Source organism: Paramisgurnus dabryanus, chromosome 22, assembly GCF_030506205.2.
Source record: "Paramisgurnus dabryanus chromosome 22, PD_genome_1.1, whole genome shotgun sequence".
NCBI lineage: Eukaryota > Metazoa > Chordata > Actinopteri > Cypriniformes > Cobitidae > Paramisgurnus > Paramisgurnus dabryanus.
This window is the reverse complement of record NC_133358.1, coordinates 22,817,294-22,841,168: the sequence shown is the minus strand read 5'-3', so window position 1 is coordinate 22,841,168 and position 23,875 is coordinate 22,817,294. Positions and strand designations below refer to the sequence as shown.

General features: G+C 37.5%; 1 protein-coding gene across 9 annotated transcripts in view; it reads left to right on the top strand.

Annotated features, from left to right (window-relative positions):
• The first annotated feature begins 219 nt into the window (after window positions 1-219).
• phldb2b (pleckstrin homology-like domain, family B, member 2b) overlaps window positions 220-23,875 on the top strand; it is a 53,458-nt gene continuing 29,802 nt past the window's right edge. For 7 of the 9 annotated variants that reach the window (XM_065258347.2, XM_065258341.2, XM_065258346.2 and 4 more), the window contains exons 1-6: window positions 220-470; window positions 6,695-6,763; window positions 6,959-7,082; window positions 9,867-10,049; window positions 16,408-16,527; window positions 20,866-21,998. In XM_065258347.2, coding sequence (XP_065114419.1) covers window positions 252-470; window positions 6,695-6,763; window positions 6,959-7,082; window positions 9,867-10,049; window positions 16,408-16,527; window positions 20,866-21,998 — 1,848 coding nt within the window. In that variant the 5' untranslated portion in view covers window positions 220-251. Of the gene's footprint in view, window positions 471-6,694; window positions 6,764-6,958; window positions 7,083-9,866; window positions 10,050-13,780; window positions 14,066-16,407; window positions 16,528-20,865; window positions 21,999-23,875 lie in introns of those variants that run through there. The other 2 variants (XM_065258340.2, XM_065258348.2) reach the window with 2 other exon arrangements.

Genomic DNA, 23,875 nt, shown 5'->3' with positions numbered 1-23,875 from the left:
ACAATTCCCATTAAAAACATTAAAGTCATTAGGATGTCTGTTGTTTACTTCAGCAAGGTGAAAGGATGATAAATTAAGAGTAGTCAATCATGAAGTGACTTATTTTTTATGTATATGTCAGGTCTTTACTGTCAGTGCTGTTGACTTTGTACTCCACGCGCCGCGGGCTCCACTGCGCATGCGTGCGTCAGCGTACTGTCCCGTTCCAGCTGTTGTGCATTCCAGATCGCAGCGGAGTCGCCGCTGGACAAATGCGACAGGACTGCGCCTTTTTAGTCAGCGATGATTCACAGGATTTGTTTCTTTTTCATCAGTTTAAGATTTCATGTAACTTTTGGAGGAAAAGTTTGTTTCACACAAAGGAAATAAGAAACAGATTCCTGTCATTTGAAAAGCGCACAGGATATTTGGAGAAGACCGTTGCGCACCTTTGGAAAGTCTCTACAATGACAGACATCGCATCGGCAATGGTGAGTAATATTTAATATAATCTACTTTAAAGGTTACAGATTAAATAGAAACATAGAAACATGTTTTAAGGATATACCAAATGTGGCTATTTAATACCCGTTATGCTTTATGACTACAATACGGTATTGTACTGATAGCCTTGGCTTAGAAATTCAAGTTAAAGTCTCATTATCGAATTATGGGAGAAGGATCAACGTTTAATTTTAGTCATTGATTGATTGATTGATTGATTGATTTTATATTTAACATGGTTTTACTCAGTCAGTTAATATTAAAGATATCAAGGTTATATTTTTACACAATACTCTTTACATTATTTTCTCGGATAATATGTGTAAAATATTCATATATATCTAAATTCATTCACGACCAAGTCTTGGCATGAAACTAGATGTGTTATGACTGTTGAATTCGTCATGGGCACTGAATCATGACTCTGATGGTCTGGACTGAGAGATAAACATCATAGTTAACATCAGAGATCACAGACAATGAAACCTACTTGAATAAAAACAATGAAAGAGCTCTGCTGTCTGATATCATTGTCTATATAACATAAAAAAATGAATACATATAACAATATACAGTAGTTTGTTTGGCTGACTGTGCCAAAACTTAATTTTTAACACTTTATGTATGCATTACAGCAGTGGTTCCCAAACTTTTTCAGCGTGTGGCCCCCTTTGTGTACGGTCCATTCCTTCGCGGCCCCCCAAAGAAAATTTGTGACAAAAAACTGTTCTAAAACTCAACATTTTAATAAAAAATAAAAAAACATTAAAATATACAAAAAAGTAGTGCTTTTGGTTAGTAGCCTTATAGGTTTAATTACACAGAATTCATGATAAATTAATTTCATAAATTTTCATAAATTAAATTTCATAAAATGTCATAAAACTGGGGCCCCCCTGGCACCATCTCGCGGCCCCCAGTTTGAAAACCACTGCATTACAGCATCAAACCAGATGTTGATATCCGTGACACTTGTGTAATTGTCATGGATTATATACATGCACATAAGAATAGTAATTATTGCATGAATCACTGAGAGAGGATTAAAGGAAGATTGACTTGCCAACATAGAAAGAGAAGAAAATATATGATAGATGTTATTAAAGCAGATGCCGTTGTTGCAAAAACACTGGACATGTCACTCATTCAGTCTCAGGTGTGTAACCTGTAAACTAGATGACTCACTAAGCTATGACTAAAAGACAGGTGTGAAGTCATGGGTCAGTTAGGTGCAGATGTTAAGTAGAAAACAACAAGCACATGAGTGTTGGTTTTGTCAAACTGTGTAAAACTCCTGTGGTGAAAAACATCATGACCTGCTTAAATTAATAAACAGATCTTGAGGTATTTTTGAAAGAGAAAGGTGACGGTGATTTTAGACCTGCAGCTTCTTCAGTTTGTCGTTTAGGATACCGTCATTCTCAAGTTACCGTAGAAGTGAAATACTTCAGGTATTATGGTGATGCTCCTTCCAAAACCTTGTTAAAATAATATTACGTAAGTTTTCGTTGGCTAATGTTGGATTTCCTTATGGTTCTTATTCTTGCAGCTAGACCCAGCTGTAATAACATTCCACAGTATTTCATTTGTTACCATTGGAATTCAGGGCTAATGATTTAAAAGCTCTTAAAATGTTTTTTTAGACAACTGCGAAACCATGCGTAATAATGGTCCGGAGGAATTATTTTTTTAATACTTAAAAGTCTTTAATTGAAAAGCAAAACAAACACCGGGCACCTTCGCCTCGACCTCAACCAATTTCTATCATACGCTCTTTATTGCTATTTTTAAACAGACCTGCATTGATATCCCCTCCTTATAATTCAATTCAGTGGCCTCAGTGTAGAGTCTAGACACAAAAGAGATGAAACTCAGAACAGAGTGTGGTTTGTCCACCTAAAAGATCTTGCATCATTGAGTGTCCGGGGGAAGCAAGGCTGTTTGACTCTTTATTAATAAAGTGCATGCCATGGAGGGAACCCATATTACTATAAGATCCTGGCACAATGAGATCATTGTCATGTGTGACAGACTGGATTAAATAAGCAGTACCGCCTTGCCACCTTTGAGAAATCAGATGAGCTTTCTATGCTGGAATTGTTGAGGAGAAGGGATTGACCTTCAAAGGATGACTCCATCGAAAAACGTCATGGCATCTTTTTAACAAGAGCCTGAATAAAGCCTTTATTTTATACATGTCCATGCATACCTCAGTGGTGGAGAATTGTGTTAGCTGAGCAAAAGGTCATGTGTTTAAACCCATAAAAACACTGATACTGATAAATATGTTGTTGTATGGCACTGTAAATTTTAAAGATGTCAAATAAATCTTTAGTGTCCCAGAGTACATATGTGAAGTTCTAGCTCAAAAATACCACATAGGCAATTTTTTATAACATGTTTAAATTGCCACTTTGTAGGTGTGGGCAAAAATGTGCCATTTTTGGGTGTGTCCTTTAAAATGCAAATGAGCTAATCTCTGCACTAAATGTCAGTGCCGTGGTTGGAAAGTGCAGATTAAGTGGCGGTATTATCCCCTTATGACATCACAAGGGGAGCCAAATTCGAAAGACCTATTTTTTCACATGCTTGCAGAGAATGGTTTACCAAAACTAAGTAAATGGGTTGTTCTTTTTCACATTTACTAGGTTGATAGAAGCACTGAGGACCCAATTATAGCGCTTAAACATGGAAAAGGTAATATTTTCATGATATCTGCCCTTTCAATTCCCTTCCCATGCAATTGCATTTATAATGCAAAAAATTGTGTGATGAGGTCGTGTGACAGTGTAGCATAGCATTTGACATGTAGCAACTGTGTAATAATCCCTGTTTCACTTATATGGGAAAATAATAGTACGGTGTATATTGAGCAGTATTCATTCCACATAGTCTACAGGGTGGAAAGATGAACCCAGCCATCACAACCAAGATCAGTCTACGCCAAATGCATTTGTAAATGACCTAGAAAGCAGGCGTGTTTGGCCAGTGTTTGTGTTAGATCTGATGTGGGTAAGGTATGAAAACAGAGGAAAGGCTGACAGACGTTTCCCTTTTTAAATCTCCCACCCTGTCGGCTAAAACGCCTATGCTTGTCATCGCCCACATCACCCGGCATCTGTGGGTGATTTGATCTGCGTGTGGAGTCTCAATGCACACTTCTTTGATTGTTCCATCTACATTACAGCTGAGCTGATGTTGTCTTCATAGTAATGCCCTCCCACATTAAGTCCTGTGGAAAGCATGAGGGGTCCAAAAGCTCTTTGTGTTAGTGTTAAATACTAGACTTGTCTTCTTCTGCTTTATCATAGGAGATTAGGATTAGGGTTGCAATGTTTCCATAAAATGAAATGAGTTGACAAATGCAGACTCTTGTGTCGATGTATTTCTTATTACAACTGAGGTTACAACAGGATGTACTGAAGGGCTCATTAAAAAATAGGCATTACTTACATTGGATACCTCAAATGCATTAACTAACATGCAACAGCAATATAGTTTCTCTCTCCCATGCTTTTTTCTTTCATCTTTACTGGCTCATAAAACAAATGCTGTTTTTAAAGTAACACACTTTGCTTTTCCTTCCTCCTCCATCAACCACACAATCGCTTGATTTCTTTCCTGCATTTAACCCACAGCAGTGCTTGAATGTTTGCAGTATGTCTGAACGTGCCTGAACATTACGCTTTTTACCTGGATAAGAGGTCTTGATGATGAAAACCATAGTAAGGGTCACTTAACAAAAATGTAAATACCAAGTTTCCCCTCATCCCCAGAGTTGCCCACATATACAGGTCTATGAGACGATTTAATAGAAAGGTGCATGTGTGGAATGTAGAAGGTATTTTCAACCTGGGGTCAAATGGCCAAGTACTCAAAAGCATAACACACGAGATGTGCCTGTTGAAACACGTCTGTCTGCTTGTCAGGAGGGCAGAGAGAGGTGAGATTTAAAGGTTTAGGGATCATGTGTAGTCGGCTGGGCTATAAAATAGGTCATGTTGTTGTAAAGTGGCCTCTTGGTAAGTGGTCAACCATAAACGTCAGAACTTGAAGTTACTGAAGAACTGAATAAAAGGGATTGTTCGGCCAAAAATGATATTAAACCCATGATTTACTCATCCTAAAGACGTCCGAGATGCATATGTCCATCATTTTTCAGACTAACACATTTTCAGTTATTTTAGAAAATGTTCTAGATCTTTCAGTTTATAAAATGCAAGGGTATGGGGTCTACCTAAAATGGTGGTATTACCAAAAGGTAGTTATTTTCGTTTATAAAGTTTTATATATGGATATTTCTACAACAAAACCACATGAATTACCTCAAAAGGTCTTTGTCTATCCCCCCGGATTACTTTTGTGAAGGATGGATGCACATTTTGGACTTAAAGAAAGTGGACCCCATATCCTTGTATTTTATAAACTGAAAGATCTAGGATATTTTCTAAAATAACTGAAAATGTGTTAGTCTATAAAATAATGGACATATGCATCTCGTACAGCTTGAGTGTGAGTTCATTTTTGGCCGAACTATCCCTAAATAAAATTTAATCAACTCAAAGTAAATGCTCTCCATTTTTCTTTTTGTTTTGAAACAGGTGGTTTCATACATACACATTTATGTCATTTTACAGTGTTTCTTAATCAGGGGAAAAATAGATTAAATAATTAATGGCAAATATTTTTTAACAAATTTTGTGGATGACACATATAAATATACAGCAGAATATGTAAATATTTTAAATGACTCAAAAAATGTATAAATGAGTACAGTAGAACCAATCATCAGACGATAAAGACAGACGATTCCCTGGGGGAGGAGCTACTGCAGAGACGCGTGAGGCGCTTGCTGGTTGTGGCTAGAAGGGATACAGCTAAGGACAAAAATCTTGTGAAATCCTGCCAGATGAGATGAGCACTGTTTTCATCCTCCTAATCCTACCACCAATCCTACACTAAACCCGGCGTTAGGCCAAAGCTGTATCCTTTCTAGCAAGAACCGCTTTTTTATCCAAATCCTACCCCAAACCTAACCCTTTGCGCTAAACCTGACTAATCTCGCGAGATTTTGCAGTAGCTGTATCCCCTCTAGCCATTGCCGCGCCAATCTGCTTGCAAGCGCAAACTGAAACGACTTCAAATAAATGTTGAATTTTTAAAGCAATTTTATCTTAAAAAACAAAAGTTATGGTTCATCTGGTGTCAGATTTAATTGTTGTTCGGAAATATGTTGTTTAATTGTGATTTCAACCATTCAAGTAGATACGACGTCTTGCATGACTGCAAACATGGCCACCTAGTGGCACAACTTCCTCAAAGGTACTTTTGGTATATAGCCTGGTACAGATTTAATACGCTATTTGAAGGTATTGAGGTTTATATTGTTCCTGTTCTGATGTGAGCATTGTTGTGGGTGCACGCTCTCTGATTGGATACTGGCATTTGGATCGGATATGAAGGTATTGGAACAAAAATGACTTGAGGAAGTACGTTTTGTATCCGAGGAAATGGGAACACTGTGAACCGGCAATGATCACAAATCATAAAACAGAAGACAAACTACATGTAAAAATATTTTGTTTAATTGAATAAAAGTAATAGATAGCCTATAATGGCTAGATCTCGAAATATGTTTAGGCGTACCTCTATACGTATGTTATTATGGGTGTGTTGGGTTGGCTTCAATGTATTTGTGGCCCCTATCTATGCAAGCTTCTAACTCTGGTCTGGGTAGACCAAAGCAGGAACATTTCATCTCCCCACTACATCTCCATTGGCATAGTATGCCAAACACTCCCAGTGATTCGTGGGAAATTGTAGGCATGGAACATTCCTGCCTTTTTACTCCCACTCTCTATTTTTCTCCTTTGGAATAGTTTTCACACACATTCCAACCTATGTTACATGTGGCTGCTAGATTAGAGAGTGTGAGTATGTTCGCTCTGATGTTTATGGCCCCCAGGGTCAAGTTTGTGAATCTCTTTGTGGCCTCTCTTATTACTGGGGTGTCATTAAACATAATAGTGTTTTAATCTGATTTCAATCCGTTTTTTCACTAGTGTAGAGATTGGAACTGGTAACCAGCAAATGTTTGTGAATGTTGGCTTTGCTTGGTCTAAACCTTTGTAAGGTCACAGTAAAGTAATTTTCTAAACATTTTAATGGTTACATGTTTAATTTTAAATTTGTTCTCTTTGTGTGTGGATAGGACACAGAGACAAGCTGCTCAGCTAGTGTTCTCGAACCAGAATCAGATCAAAGTCTTGATTGTCCTAAGGTAAATGAATTAGTTGTTTAGCTGGTTTACATTTATGCATTTATGCGTTTATTTAAAGAGACAGCAAAGTGCATGTAAATCGTTTACAGTGAATGTTCCCTGGGATTAAACGTATGACCTTTGCGCAATGCTCTACCAATTGAGCTACAGAAACTGTTAATGATCTCCAGTGATCAGAATCTTCTGCTGTTTTAGAGTCCGCCCCTGGATTTGATTGACACAGGAAAAGCACTGAAGGTACAAACAGCCACCCCTCACCTGGTCAGCCTGGGCAGCGGAAGACTCAGTGTTGCCATTACTCTGTTACCTTTAAAGGAGGGTAAGTGCTCATTTATATCTGTTGATCTCCATTACTCGTGCACAAAATCCCAAGTATGTGCACAAAAAATGAACCCTGTATCTTTGTAGATCTGTGTATGTGTGAATGGGGGATGCGTGTTGCGTCTATTGTTAGTGCTGAATGAGGCCTCATGGATGGAGAGGTTAAATGCAGGTTGAAAAAGGATTTTGTAAAGGATGAAGGAGGCTTTGTGGTGTAAACATTTCAAAGTCCGGAACTTGGTGTGTTGCTTTAATCTCTGCCTTAAAGGAATAGTGCACCAAAAAGTCAAAAGACAGCATTGTGCCATTGCAAACCCATGTTTTTTAATTTATCCTCAGAACACAAGAGGATTTTTTTAGTAATCATAACTCTTACACAAAACAACAGTTCATAGGTAGTTTATAGACAAACCACAAGCCCAAAAACAAAAGAAATCCAGTTCATTAAAATATGAAATGTCTCATAATTTATTTCATTTTAGATGCTTATAATTGTTTATAATTTTTTTCTTTATCTTCAGTTGACCACAAACAATTTTATACTAAAGTGCTGTCATTAAGGATGCACTGCAATGCCGTAACCACATCTTGAACACTGGGGAGGACCAAAACATTCAAGGCTATATGTTTGTATATTAAAAATATCATAGTGTCTGATTATTGGGGGGCCATGTCCCCCTCAATGTCTATTCAGTTTTTGTATTTGTTTTGGTCTGAACTCTTTCTTTAATGAGACAATACAAAGGGTCCTACTTACTTACACACAGGTACCGTCTAAAACAGGGGTCTCCAATCGTTTTGTGAGCAGAAGTGCTACCACAAGGGATAAAACTGGAAAAATCTGGAGGGCTAATTTTTTATATAGTCTACTTAAAACTTTTTTGTTGTACTTGTTGATTTTTTTTTTACTTGTCGATATGTTTTAGTATTGTTTAAAATGTTAACATACGTAAGCTAAGCTAATATAAAAATATTTAATAAATAAATATTACAATTGAGACAATTTTCTTTTTGAAAATATACTTATTTTCCAGCTACCCTAGAGTTAAACATTTGATTTTTACCGTTTTGAAATCCATTCAGCTGATCTCCGGGTCTGGCGCTACCACTTTTAGCATAGCTTAGCATAATCCATTGAATCTGATTAGACCATAAGCATTGCGCAAAAAAAAACCCCAAAGAGTTTATTTATTTTTCCTATTTAAAACGTGACTCTTCTGTAGTTACATCGTGTACTAAGAACGACTGAAAATCAAAAGTTGTGATTTTCTAGGCAGATTTGGCTAGGAACTATACACCATTCTGGCGTAATATTCAAAGACTTTGCTGTTGTAACATGGCAACAGCAGGCGTAGTGATATTACGCACTGCCCGAAAATAGTCCCCTGCCATTGAAAGTTACTAAGGGGACTATTTTCGGCTGCTGCTGCCATGTTACATACGTGCTTTGATTAATACGCCAGAATAAGAGTATAGTCCTAGCCATATCTGCCTTGAAAATGTCAACTTTTAATTTTCTGTCGGTGCTAAGCTATGCTAAAAGTGGTCGCACCAGACGCTGAGATCAGCTGAATGGATTCCAAAACGGTAAAAATCAAATGTTTAACTCTAGGGAAGCTGGAAAATCAATATATTTTCAAAAAAAGTGGAGTGTTCCTTTATTAGAATGTGCTTTGGCGGCACCTCACAGTACCCCTGGTCTAAAACATGCTGGGTTATTTTCAACCCTTCATTAGGTCAAAAAGAGACGAAACAAGCCATTGGGTTAAATTAACCCAGAAAATGTTTATATTTACCCCAACAATGGGTTAAAACAAGACAGCATTTTGGCCTCTAACAACCCCCCATAGGTTCAATTGCAACCCAACAGGTGTTAAGTTTGTCCCTTTTTGACCCAGCTTTGGGTTGAAAATAACCTCACATTTTTCAGAGTGTATCAGGTTTGTTGTAATGACATCTACGCACATCTACACGATACTCACTTTCCCCCGTCCTCGCCCCTCATATCACCTTCACCATGGTAACACAGGAATTTAAGAGAATGGTGCAGGAAATGAAGTGTGCAGTCTATCTGAATAGAGACAGGACAAGAAGTCGAGCTAACTTCCTTCCAGTCTTTCCCAGTATAGTCACACAAGTATTAAAGTACCATGAAATATAAATAACAATTATAACAGCATAACTGGTTAAGTGTGTAAGCCAGCAGAGGCCAGAGCAGAATGGAAATGTAAAACAGAAGTGTAACCATACACACACCCACACACACATCATTCTTCAGCATGTATTCATGGCAGTATTTATTTTAACATTGCCTATAAATGGCTGACTATTCTGAAATCCTATTTAAAGTTGATATTTTCAACAATATTCAATTAAACAAAAACCCAGTTGGTAAAGACGTAAAGCCCCACAGTTGGTCGAGATTGGCATTGAATGAACATGTCAGCACAATACGTAGGTCTCAGAGATAAACTGATTTAAACACAGATAAATGCGGTTCATCCATACCTATTTTAAGTCTGTTTTACACCGCACACAGAAGCAGTGCATAAGCGACACAGCATTTAGTAAAACAGCAGGGTTGCATTCATTTTCTGTTGCATAACAGAGCCGCATCTCCATTCAGAAAATACAGTGATTGATTTCTGGGTTACTGTATTTTTGAATAGCTGCTTTAAATTTTAAAAAAGTGAAAGGATATGAAATTTGTTGTTTTGCTCATGTTTCGAAACAAAATTTACAGCCAAAATTTGCTAACTTCACATAACACTTTGTATTAAAGGAGTGACACGCATAGGTCGTGATGATGCCCCTGTGCCTCAGGACATCAGTATTGAAGGACCTGGAATTGAAGCAGAACACTGCAGAATCGAGAACAAAGGAGGGATTATCACTCTTGACCCCTGTGGACACCTGTGTTCACTCGATGGCGTTCCGGTCACCAGACCCACACAACTTACACAAGGTAACCACAACATGAGTTCACTGGTCAGTGTCTTGTTTTTGCTGGAATGAGAAAAACAAGATTAGAAAGGTCTGTGAAAAGGGACGTTTTGCTGTCTCAGCAACTCTTATCACAATTGCGTATTGTATGCATGTGGTTTTGTTTGCATGCTATGAAAAGAGTAAAGTGTATTTGGAAATGGATAATGTGTTTTTTTCCTGCAGGGTTTTGGTTTCGGACATCATGCAGAGTTTAACTAGTGTGGTTTTGGATCTTTATTCAGTGTGACGCTGTGACTCATAGCCTCCACAAATGATAGATTGAGCTATAGAGCACAGAGTAGGGTTGACTGATTTTTGCCCCAAGGTTGTATTTTCCCATAATGCCTGCGTTCTCCAGCTTTACAGAGTTTCTCAACAAGTCTTCCATCATTTTCTCAGCTTATTCGCAAGAGTTCTCGCTCTGCTTCTTGGTAGGATACAAATAAATATTTCATAAAGTTTGTTTAAGTTCAGGAGGAACATCCATTTCAACCAATCAGCACGAAAAGGTGTCTATATATGGACAGTTTTTGCAGCACGCCATCGCCTCACTCTCTGCCTGTACATCTATCCCCGTTAAAGAGGGGGTAGTACTCCGGGTTCGGCCTAATATGGGTTTGGAGCGCTTCCCTTAGACATGCTTAATCTCGCTATTACATGTTAATGTGAACTTGTGAACCAGACTTATTTATTCTGACACTATTCAGACACGAAGTGCAAATATTGACTGGATTGTGTGAAGGGGACTTAGGGACAAAAGACAATGCAAATGAAGACAACGTGGAGTCTCAGATCTCCAGAGAGACCATGAAGGATGTAATACATCTGAATTGCAGAAACGAGCCACATGCTGCTAAAAAGATGCAAAGTTTGACTGAAAAATGAAATTTTGAGGCGTACCTCCACTGACTCTAAATGCAAATAGATTAAAGATGTACACACAGCTGCTACAGTACGGGGCAGCTGGTACAAATTAGGAAAGCTCAGTTAGGGGTTAATGCCAACTTAACATGTCTTGAAGTTAGACAACATTTCTGATCTGTTTGACTTCACTCAACTTCCATAATAAAGGCAGGATTTACAATGCTTGAAAACACAAGGTGCGTCCCAAATCGCGCATACGTCTTTTTGTTAAATAAATAGTGTAAGCAACAGGGTTCCCACGGGTCCTTGAAATCCTTGAAAGTTTGTGAATCTGGGGAGAAAAAAATCAAGGCTCTGGGAAGTTTTTGAAAATTTACATACATAGATACAGGTCATTGAAAGTGCTTGAATCTATTTTATGCAATAGGTTTTTTGGAAAAAAATCCATATTATTCCCTGTGTAGTGTAGGGTAAAATCATAAAAATTCTAGACTTTAAGCACACGTGCTAAACTGTTGGCTTTAAATGCTTGTGTCTTCTGTATGCGAATGTTGATTCATACCAAAATGCTTTTTTGCATAGTTTTGTTTGACACATGAAAACGTCTCTGGTTACGTATGTAACTCTTGTTCCCTAAGAAGGGAACGAGACGCTGCGTCTCCCTTGCCATACTTCCCAGGTCCCTGTAACACCGTCTTTGCCAATGTTTCAGATAGCGATATACATCTGCGTCACCTTGTCTTTGTCGTCAAGCCTCACCATTGGTTGAATTTGATATACACGTTCAGACGCACTTACCCAGAGAGGCGTCCCCAAAGTGTCACCACAGTGACGCAGCACGAGTTCCCTCGAAAGGGAACTGTAACAATGTATCTTAAAAGGTAACACCATGTAACCTTGCTCTCACTTGAAATGTGTTCCCACATTTAGTCCTTGAATTTGAGGGTATTGGACCTGGAAAGTCCTTGAAAGGTCCTTGAATTTGAAGTTAACTAAGGTGTGGGAACCCTGAAGCAATATGTTCATTGAACATTTAAAAAAATTTAGACAGAATTCAGAAAAAAGTACACTATATTTGCTGCATACCAGACAACTCGGATTTAGGATATTTCCCACCTCAAAACCAGAAATAATGTCTGAATTAAGTAACATCAAAAGTATTTAGTAGCATAATAATAATTTAAGTAAGGAATAATTGACGACGGGCCGTTGAATTATAAGAAACCAATGCGCACCCAAGGTGGTAATGCCGTTACACTGCGGATGTGCATTATTTTCAAATAATTCAAAGGATTGGAGTCAATTATTATGCTTATACCATAGTTTCCAAAAATATTGCTCTGGTGCCTATTTTTAAGACATTTTAAAGTTTAGGTTTGCGGTTATTGAAAAATATTCAACACCCATGGAACATTTCTCAGACAATCAGAATCAAGCATTTAACAGCCCCATGGTATATAACATTTAATACATTTAGGGGTGGTTTCCCAGACAGGGATTATCCTAAAACAGGACTAGGCCTTAGTTTAATAAGGAAATATATCTAGTTTTAACAAACATGCCTTACTAAAAAAATTACTTGTGTGCATTGTGAGGCAAAACAAAGGATACTGATGTATTTTAAGATATGTTAGTGCAAGTTGTTTTTAGCTTGGACAGCTATTAAATTATTTTTTAGTCTAGGACTAGTCTAATCCCCATCCGGGAAACCACCCCTTAATGTGTTTAGTAACATTGAAATAGATATTATTTCCGAGTTGAGGTGTGAAATATCCTAATCCTACCCTAGTTGTCTGGATCGCAGCATAAATTGTACTCCTTCAACAACAAAAAAATTCACTCAACGGTCATGCGAGCAAAGTTCACCTGCAGAGACGATTACTCTTCAGTCTGACGGTGACTGAGGTCATGCTGATTGATACTGACATCAAAAGTAAAATAAACAGATGTTTATTGACTTGCTTTGTGTTCAGTATTTATCATTATTTTCCCTTTTCCGGGATTTAATACTAGTTAATACCTCTTTATTGTTCCATTTGGGAAGATACCACAGCGCATCATTTTGGACACAACACAAGTCGTGGTCTCTGTAAACCATATTTTCTGCTTTCTTGTGTGTGTAAACTGTCTGTACTTTTATAAAGGAAATTGTTCATTTTCTGTTGTTTTTAAACAACTGTTTGTATTTTGCTTTACTTTTTAAAATGATTTATTCTGCATTAGTTTGTGATATAGTCTATTTCAAATAACAGCTCAAAACGTTTGCCACTTTAGATGTCAGTCAAACAGTTACTGCAACAAGTGATGCCACCACCTCCCTATTGCAAAACTTGAATTGATTGTCAGGGTCTTCTTTTGTCTTAGACTCGATATCTTTTAGTAGACTGTTTCAATATGTCAATCTGTTGGATAGCTATTTTTTTCCCTAAATGAGGTGTCTGGTATGTAACCAGAATGCTGTATTATGCTGACACAGTCACCTAGTCCTAAATGATGTTGTGGAGAGTCTGAAAAATGAACGATGGTCAGTGTTGTGCAAGAGGAACGATTGATTTTAGCTTTAGTCAAAGTTGCACAAAATATTACTCAATGGTGAAATCCAGCATAAGAAAAGAAAAATGTGAGAAAGTTCATTGAGTGTTTTGATAAGCTTTCTTTAATTATGATATGGCATTTATTCTCAACAAATAGGTCCTACTATAGGGTTTCTCTCTCTCAGGTATTTTTAGTGAATGCCTATATAGACAAAGAAAATAGAGGGGTGGGGTTAAATCAATCCTCTTCTGCCCTTACTCTAACAAACATGGTACATTTAGAGTTAATACTGTTCACAGTCACGCATCATTGAACGTTATAGGACGTTTGCAAGTTTGATTCGCTTTGGAAATGAAAACAATGGGTTAAGAGACGCTGAATTTCTCTCCGTTTATGTATGTATGTAACGCGCGTGGCACAGCACCACCCCTTTAAGTTGGGTTAGGAGCGTTTGCTTTACTTTCATTGACCTCAGAAGAGGAGAAGCGAAGCGCTCGCGCAGAGTCTATCGCACAGTGAAACGCTCGCGGGTCACGGGTCATGGCTTTCAGCGTGAAATATCATTGAGGACTTCACTCAGCGAGAGTTTTCTGACAGGTTTGTTTGTACTTTTCTCTGTATAGGATCATTTTCAGACTCGTCTCGTTAGATAGGTGAACTTTACTAGACGTAAACGCATCTGCTGTGCGTGCTAGCCACGAGACAGTTACTGTACATTCATTTCATTCATCAACAGCGCTGTTCATTCATTTAAACAGCATATGGTTTTGTTGCGCCGCGTGTAGATGTAATAAATGTCACTCATTAATTACATACATTTTTGTTTGTTTTAGTTGTGCTTCTTTGAGCGAAGCTACTTATTTTTAATTTTTGTTTAGATTTATTTATATACGCTGAGATTTACGGCTGTGTGACGTCATTACATGCAGTCACATGGGCAGTCATGCTTTCATATAAGTATTTTTAAATGACATTTATATTTTTATTATATTATATTATTTATGTATTAACTAAATAACAGATACAAAATGACTAGTCATATGCCAGAGCACATGGATGAAAAGTTGTACCTGAAATATTCCAGTTAGTAACAGAAGATATTTGGTTAAGTGGTTATCTTGCAAAATTAAAATGTTTGCATGCATTATAATCTACTTTTCAGCCAATTACGTTTGGTAAACATAAGATGGGTATCATGCTAATTTTGTTTCCTTTGTGTAATGCTTGCTTGCTTGCCAACAAAATGAACTGTAACCATATGCATCATATGAACCAAATGAATATAACATTTATCTTTATTTGTATTAAGAAAGATTAGCTGGTTATTTCTGTCTATTTCTCTTTAATTTATAGCCTTTGATGTATATATTAAATGTTTCATTGCACCAGAAGATTGTTTCCTTGTGCCACTTAGTTATCCAATCATTTTAGCTGGAAACTGTGCATAAACTAACATGCAGATTTAATTATACGATCAAAGGGATTTTATTTTTAATCCAAGCCCGACTTTAGAAAAGAAAGTTTGAGATGAAGCAGCTGTGTTTGTGTGGTGAAATGACAGGAAAGGACTTGCAATAAACTATAACTGTAAACTCTTTTAATAAAGTCTTTTTGATGCATTTGTATTAATTTACCCATGTGCATTCCAAATGCTAATTACATGCATGTAATAAAAAAACAAGAAAATGCATCACATGCAGCCATGCACACTTGCATGGATTGACATTGCATATCATGTTTAGATGTGTTAATCTTTGTTCCTTTTGTAATTTATTTATTTAGGATTTTAGCTTTGGGGGAACATCTGTGCAGACTAAACACTTACCGCTGTTAGCTACGAGCGTGCGTGTGTGCACACGTGTGCTTGTTTATGCTTCAGAACTGCAGTTATTTGGATGTGTTTCTCATACGGTGTGTTGACTGATTTAGGCTTATTTTATTGCATATTGCATGCATCTGTTGTAGTTTTTGTGCTTTTCGTGATACAAGTTGTCCATTTTGTTACTTCATGAGAGGAATCAGAAGAAACCTGGCAAAGCTTGGAGAAATTCTCTGCCAGTGTACCCAACTCTGGAATGCATGGGGCAGATTTAAGAGACCAAATGTCAGAGGGTTGGCATGTTAATGACATGCGAGACTTAAGTTCACTTAACGGTCTGAAACGGGAATGTGAGCCAGACATGAAAGTTTGGGAACTTTTCACCTTTTGTATCCTATTATTCAACCAGTGAGTTAGACTAAATGGATTACGCATGGAGATAGACCATTACACAATCTGGCAGAGATGTTGCTTTCATTGAACGCAAGCGTCTCTGTCGAACAGCCCATGTGTTGAAATCGTGTGATCATTTTTATGTACAGTTCTCACAAAATCCCTATTTTTAATGGTGTTGTTTTGTTCTGAAACTCAGACTGGCTCTGTCTGACTTTTGTTACATCCAGCAAAAAAAAAAAGGATCATTCAGGCAAATATTTTGGGGTTTACTAAGGAAGAAAAGTGGTCCAAAATATTTTCCATGAGCTGTTACTCTGCTTCCAGTGAGTTTCCAGGCTCACATCCATCCATCGCCCTGTGGTCTCTGATTTCAGAATAGTGGAAAGAGCAGACAAAGCCTTATGCTCAAGAGACAATAAGGAAAAATGGATCTTGAAGCCACTTTTATGGTGACATAAGCTTTTCTTATTTACATTGTGGGACAACAGAAGTGTGGCTGAAAGATGTGTATGAAAAACAGGCTTTGGTGTTTTTAAATAGAAACATCCTGTTTCAACTAGTTTGCTCAAAACGACCACTATCATCTAAAACGTATTGTTTGCAACCAAACCAAGACATTCCTCTCATCTTTGCATTGACCCTGTTATCTTATCTCTGGCTTTTGGCCTGTGTGAGTGAAATTAGTTTTTTCCTGTTGTTGATTTATCACTCTCTATGTTTGTAGGTTACACTCTCTGTCTGGGTAAATCCTATATATTTCGTTTTAACCACCCGGAGGAGGCCAACCGAATGAAAAGCATGCTGCCGCAGAAGAGCCCCGTATCTCCGCTGGTGTACAGCACAGGTAACTTCTCTAATTCTTGCCTCTATCCACTTATCCTTTTGTTCCCATCATCTTCCCTTCAGGCTGTTCTTCTCTTTTAAACGATCAATCTTTACTTCTTAAACCCACAAATCCCCTCAGGAACTGAAACCACAGATCTCCAAGTTTTTGCACACACACATGCACACTTGGCCCATATCCCATATCACAACAAACCACCTCTAGATCTATAGAGGATATGATGTGTGTGCGTGTAATAAATTTTAGTTATCTGTCAGAATTCTTTTACAGTCTCCTGTTATACGATCCTCAATGCTTTTGATGTAACAGAACCCTTTTCAAGGATCTTAAGATTTTACAGACATTGCTTTGAAGACCTTAGGAGATTAAGAAATTGTAAGTTATCTATAGATAAGAACAAACAGTAGGCTTTTGTCATTTTTAGTTAATTATAAGCACAAAATATTAATTTTAAACTAAAGGAGCCATTTACACAACACTGAAAGCTTTTTGCATTATGTCCATTCATTTGCATATCAATGACATTTTGGGGGGGCAGGTTTTAAAGTTTTTGAAAATAATATCTTTTAATGTCTCTGTAAACTACAAAAATGCAAATTTGTGAGAACAGCGATGTCATGTGCATACATTTTCTTCATTTATTTACAGAGTGACATCATCACCAACAAACATTTTTATGAGTTTATACGCAAAACCTTTTTTAAGTTATATTTTTTGGCCAGTTTTTTCCTTTATTCAACAGTGAGGTTAGGAGAGGACAAGAAAGTACAGGAAGAAGAAAGGGGTATGGGATCAGCAAATGACCACGAGCCAGGAATCGAACTCGGGTCGCCAAAAGTGCGAAAGCATCATATGTCGGAGCGATGCCCGCTATATAATCAGCTCCGATTTATACAAAACTTTTAATAAACTTTTAAACTTCTAATAACATCTTAATAAATTCAATTTACTTTAGGAACATTTTGGAGACAAAAGACCCCAAAGGATGACCAACTAAACCCACCACACATACGCAGCTAGCCACTCTGTATGGTCTGTACACAGATGTGGATTGGATTGCCTCTGATGATTGATTGAACGTTTTGAGTGAGGTGTAGATAGTGGGGCATAAATCACCCCCGCACCCCCTCACACACATTGTGTGTTGCTAGACAGCAGGGAAGACCTTTTACATAAACAAATGTGAATCCACTTACTCGGTGTGTAGGGTACATAGCAAACCTGGGAAAAGCACACACACCCAGTTGGGTCCTAAATATTTTGCTTACTATGATGGTAAGGTAAAGTTGAACCCTTATGTGAATAGTCAGTTGGAGGGATAGGTATGACCAGATCAGTTGTAGGCTACCAACCAGATTCAGTGTCCTTTTTGAGCGCTCCTTGAACAAGTGCATAAATAGGACAGAATAGTTGTTAATATTTGTACTGTCCTTTTAAGAACTGTTTTATATGTACTGTCCCTTTAAGAACTGTTTTATATGTACTGTCCCTTTAAGAACTGTTTTATATGTACTGTCCCTTTCAAGGATTAGTCAATTTTCTTAAAAAATATCCAGATAATTTACTCACCACCATGTTATCCAAAATGTTGATGTCTTTCTTTGTTCAGTCGAGAAATTATGTTTTTTGAGGAAAACATTCCAGACTTTAATGGACCCCAACACTTAACAGTTTTAATGCAGTTTAAAATTGGAGTTTCAAAGGACTCTAAACGATCCCAATCGAGGCATAAGGGTCTTATCTAGCGAAACGATCGTCATTTTTGACAAGAAAAATAACAAATATGCACTTTTAAACCACAACTTCTCGTTTATCTCCGGTCCTGTGAAGCGTCAGCGCGACCTCACGTAATTGCGTAGTGATGTAGAAAGGTCACATGTTACATATATGTAAACCATTTTAAACAATAAACTGACACAAAGACATTAATTATCATTCAACATACAACAACATCGGACAGGTCCTCTTTCTCCACACTTGTAAACACTGAGGCGTAGTTTCGCATTCGTCTTCCGTGACCTCTTGACGTGATGACGTATTGCGTGAAGTCGCGCTGGCGCATCACAGGACCGGAAATAGACGAGAAGTTGTGGTTTAAAAGTGCAAATTTTTTGTTTCTTGTCAAAAATGACAATTGTTTCACTAGATAAGACCCTTATGCCTCGTTTGGGATTGTTTAGAGTCTTTTGAAACTCAGTTTAAAAAATTTTTTTAAGTGTTGAGTTAAGTGTTAAGTGTTGGGCTCCATTAAAGTCCATTAAAATGAGAAAAATCCTGGAATGTTTTCCTCAAAAAGCATAATTTCTTCTCGACTGAACAAAGAAAGACATCAATATTTTGGATGACATGGTGGTGAGTAAATTATCTGGATTTTTTTAAAGAAAATTGACTAATCCTTTAAAAAAAACTGCTTTATATGTACTGTCCCTTTAAGAACTGTTTTATATTTACTGTCCCTTTAAGAACTTCATTCATCTATGTGTTTTAGTTTCTTATGGTAGCCATAAAATGTGAATCTGGTTAATGGATAGCTAGACATCCTTTCCATGTATGGTCAAAGTGTGTGTGTTTGTGTGATCGTGCATGCCTTTCCCCACGTCGTCCTCATGACGTGTCTTTTGATTTCTGCTCGGTTTCCTTCTTTATATTCACCTGATAGGCTATTCTGTGATTCAGCCGAACGTTCCAACACCCTAAATAGATAAAGGGATATTTCTTGGCATGTGCAGGTTAATGTTTTATGTGCATTTACGTCAATCATCTTAAGAGAGCTTTTCTGTGATCTGCATTCTTCTGGCACGTGGTGGAAAGAGGTTCACCTCTCATCCATATAACAGAGAGATACAAAGCAGATGATGTGTATGCGTTTGGAAGAAAGAGTGAGAGTTGAGTTAGGCATAAATGTGTGTAGGGAAGATCCCAAAACTTAGAACCCAGAGGCAAAGTAATTGTATATATTTATCTTTTTCTAATCTCTATAATTATGTATGTTTTTATGAATTATGTCTTCTACTGATAAAGTGATATATGGGACCCTCACTGTAAAAACCCAGCTAAAATCTGTTATTTTTTTTACATAAAATCATCCTACATAATGTAAAGAACATTCTGTGAAAAAATAACATTGATTTTTTTTTATATTGACTGAGTAAGGTCACACAGTTTACATTACCATTTTGATGAACTATAACACCTGTCTGATAAATCCAGGTTATAATTCTGAGAATAGGAGCATCAAAGATTGATTAATTTTGATTTTACATCGATTTCAATCTTTGATGCTCCTATTCTCAGAATTATAACCTGGATTTATCAGACAGGTGTTATAGTTCATCAAAATGGTAATGTAAACTGTGTCTATAACATTTGTGTGGCTTTCATAAATATAACCAGTTTTACAGTTTTAGTTACACTTTTTTATTTTTCTGTAGCTTTGGACTAACTTAGGGCCAGTTGCTATTTTCAGAAAATCTCTTCATTGTTTGTGCTGGCTATAACTGCAGACCTACTTATAATGTAAGCTTGCTTAGACAGGCAGACTTTCTTGAGAGAAAAATATATCCATCATGCTCCATGTACTGCTGCAAATCATAAAAGCAATCGCAGCAGTTAACATATATAGTCTGTTATATAACTCATTGTAACTACTTTATTTTGTTTTAATAGTGATATGTCTTAAATTATTAAACTGCTATTGCCAAACTCTACTAAACCTTTTTCTAAAATGACATTTACACTTTGGCATTTAGCAGACGCTTTTATCCAAAGCCACTTACAAAGTTAGAAAGACAACAATTTGTATGATATACAAAGTTACTTTAGCTTACAAAGGTTAAGCATTTTATAGAGACACATTCCACTTCTTTTGAAAATATGCACATTTTCCAGCTCCCCTAGAGTTAAACATTTGATTCTTACCGTTCTGGAATCCATTCAGCTGATCTCCAGGTCTGGCGCTAGCACTTTTAGCATAGCTTAGCACAATCCATTGAATCCGATTAGACCATTAGCATCGCACAAAAAAATTACCAAAGAGTCTGATGTTACATGGCTGCAGCAGGCGTAGTGATATTTTTTAGTGTGATGCTAATGGTCTAATCAGATTCAATGAATTGTGCTAAGCTATGCTAAAAGTGCTATCGCCAGATCAGGAGATCAGCTGAATGGATTCCAGAACGGTACGAATCAAATGTTTAACTCTAGGGGAGCTCGAAAATGAGCATATTTTCAAAAAAAGTGGAATGTCCCTTTAATGGAGAGAGAAAGCATTAAAAGTGTTTTTTAAATGTATAAGCAAAATGTTTAGTGTTTTAATGTTGTTGTGTTTTGCTTTATCAGATTATCTAAAATTCAGCAGTGACTTTAGTAACTGTCTTGGTGGAACCAGCACCAGGGGGATGCGCTCCGTCTCTGAGCTGCGAGATTTGATGGACACTTTACAGAAAAAGAAACAGGCACTGGAGAACAGCTTACGGGCCAACGGCGACTCTAATCCCTCCTACTTCAGCATGACACAGTCTCCGCCCACTACACCTAATTTGTTGTCACCTGTCACCACGTCCTCCCCAACGCCATCCTATCAGGAACAAGCCAGGCGGTTGTATAACTCAGATCGTCCTCCACTGGGAATCAAATTTCCAGCCCATTCACCCAACAGTATGCCTCCATCTCCCCGCCGCTCCGACTCGCGACCTATGACGCGTAACACATCTCAGGATAGTATACTCAACAATACGTCGGAAAGCCGCCGTACCCCGACCACAGGATCTGCTCTGTCAATGTGGAATGGCTCATCCACCAGTGCTGCCAGTTCCCTCCCCCCAACACCAGTGGGCGGTAGTGGGGCAGCCAGCATGCCCTCCAGCCCCCGCCTGGCTCGCCGATTCCCCACCCCAGACACAGGCCGCAACGGAGGACTCGACCCTTCTCCACGGCAAAGAAAGTATTCAGCTGGGTCACTTACTGGCATGAGCTCACACAGTCGCTCTCTACCACGCCTTTATCGACCTGCCGATAGCCAGCTCACCCTACCTCCTACCTACCGATCTCCAGACGGCCAGCTTTCTCGCCCAACTGGCATCCCTGAGGTTAATCACCAGAACGGCCTCCAATCCGAGGTGGTCTCCATTTCCCTGTCCACTAGATCTGGTACCAAACAGACCGTAGCCCCTCCTGATGTCACCATGACCTCAGAAGAGACCACCAGTCCTCGCCAAGCCAAGAAGGTGAGTTTGACCTCTGTCAGCTCTTGTTCAGAATTGGATCAACAAGGCCTACGTGGTCCCTCTCCTGCTCTGGAGTTTAGTTTCGGGGAGAGGAGGCAATCGTTCGGGAAAGCAGGGCTTGGACCGCATGGAGGCTTTCGGGAAAGGAAGGGCAGCATCAGCTCTCTGAGTGGAAAAGAAGAACTTCAAGACTACCATCAAAGACAAAGAGATGAAAGACTGCGGGAACAGGAAGTGGAGAGGCTGGTGAGATATTTTGTGGTTATTTTGTTTATCAAATAACTTCTCTTACTGAATAGCTTGACTGAAATGTTTCTCCTAATGTTAAACATAAATCTTTCTAAACTTTTGAACGATAGTGTATATTGGATCCTTGAGATCCTCTTCCAGTAAAGCTGGTGACTTTTCAACCCATACTGCATTATGGGATTTTAAAGCAGCTTAGATATGTGGGACCCCCCTTTTCCAAATTAATCTTTTTGCCAAACTTGGGGTGCATCTTCATTTTAGAATCAGTCTACACTAATACACAATATATTGATCTCCAACCTAGGAAGTTGGGTAGCAATTCGAAGATGCACCATTCACTTAGACTATGTGCAAAAATGCCCCTTTGTTCTCTGTAGTGGATGTGGTGTAAGACCCAAGCAAAGGTGTGGCTGCATAACGGTCCTTTTAATAGACCGTTTGACAGCCCAGAACCACATTCACTTTCATTGAACTCAGCCTCCCAAACACACTCCCTCTGGGAGCTTGTCCACAGCTGCAGATGATCCTGGCATATTGCCCACGCTAACACGCTCCATTCTTGCTCCTCAGCTGCTCTCAGTGGGGTTCAAATGAAAGGCAACAGTGTTTTTGTACGTTGTGGTTAAGGGAGGCCACCTGTGTCGCCGCCCTGCTGGGCACAGGCCAGACCATCAGCAAAGACCGCTCACTCATTACTTAATGCCAGTCTGTAGTTGCGGTACTCTTTGCGAGGTATAATACAGACTGGGAAGTGAAAACCAGACCGCTACAGGTGGATAAGTTTATCTACACGCACATTCTTTCCCATGCGGTCTTATTTCCAAAACAGTGTCTCAGTGAAGTGTGCTAGTTTGAAAGTGAGCACTCGAAGTACCAAGAAATGCATACTAGCTCTGTTTTATTTGAACTCAAAGCATCCTAACCAAAATAAAAGCTTGTGATAAATTTGTTTAAGGGTCAATGACGTGGCGTTAATTATTTTGTGTTCTTTTTTGAGGTCCAAGTTTAAAATTTCTGGTTTTATTTATTTTTGAAAGAATAAGTGGGGGATAATTGCAAAAATGTCAATGTGGTTTAACCGGTCTGTGTCAATTGGTGTAACTAGTTTTTTTATATAAAAATATAAATATATCCATAAAAAATTTGGAATTAAATATAATCATCTAATTTAGTGTAATATGATTTTTTTAAATACATTTTTACATCATTTGTCAAAGATTATTTAGAAAACAGCTGTTTTCAGCATACCATGTCAGGACAAATATTACAAAAACGCATTAAAATTTACATTTAAACTAATAAAATTATATTTTAAAATGTATGTATGTGTATATATATATATATATATATATATATATATATATATATATATATATATATATATATATATATATATATATGTGTATGTGTATGTATATGTGTATGTATATGTGTATGTATATGTGTATGTATATGTGTATATATATGTATGTGTATATATATATGTATGTATATATATATGTATGTATATATATGTATGTATATATATGTATGTATATATATATATATATATATATATATATATATATATATATATATATATATATATATATATATATATATATTTATTTATATATATATATATATATATATATATATATATATATATATATATATATATATATATATATATATTTATATTTTATTTATTTATTTTTTTTTTTTATTACATGCCATCAAGGTGGATAAAATATTTGGCACATTGGTGGTTACACCATTTGACATTTTCAGCTCCATTCAGTCTTAACTTTCATAAAAATGGTGCAAATGTAATTTTTTATTGCATAAAATCAACATAAATACACTATGTGCATTGAAATTAACCTGATGCATGC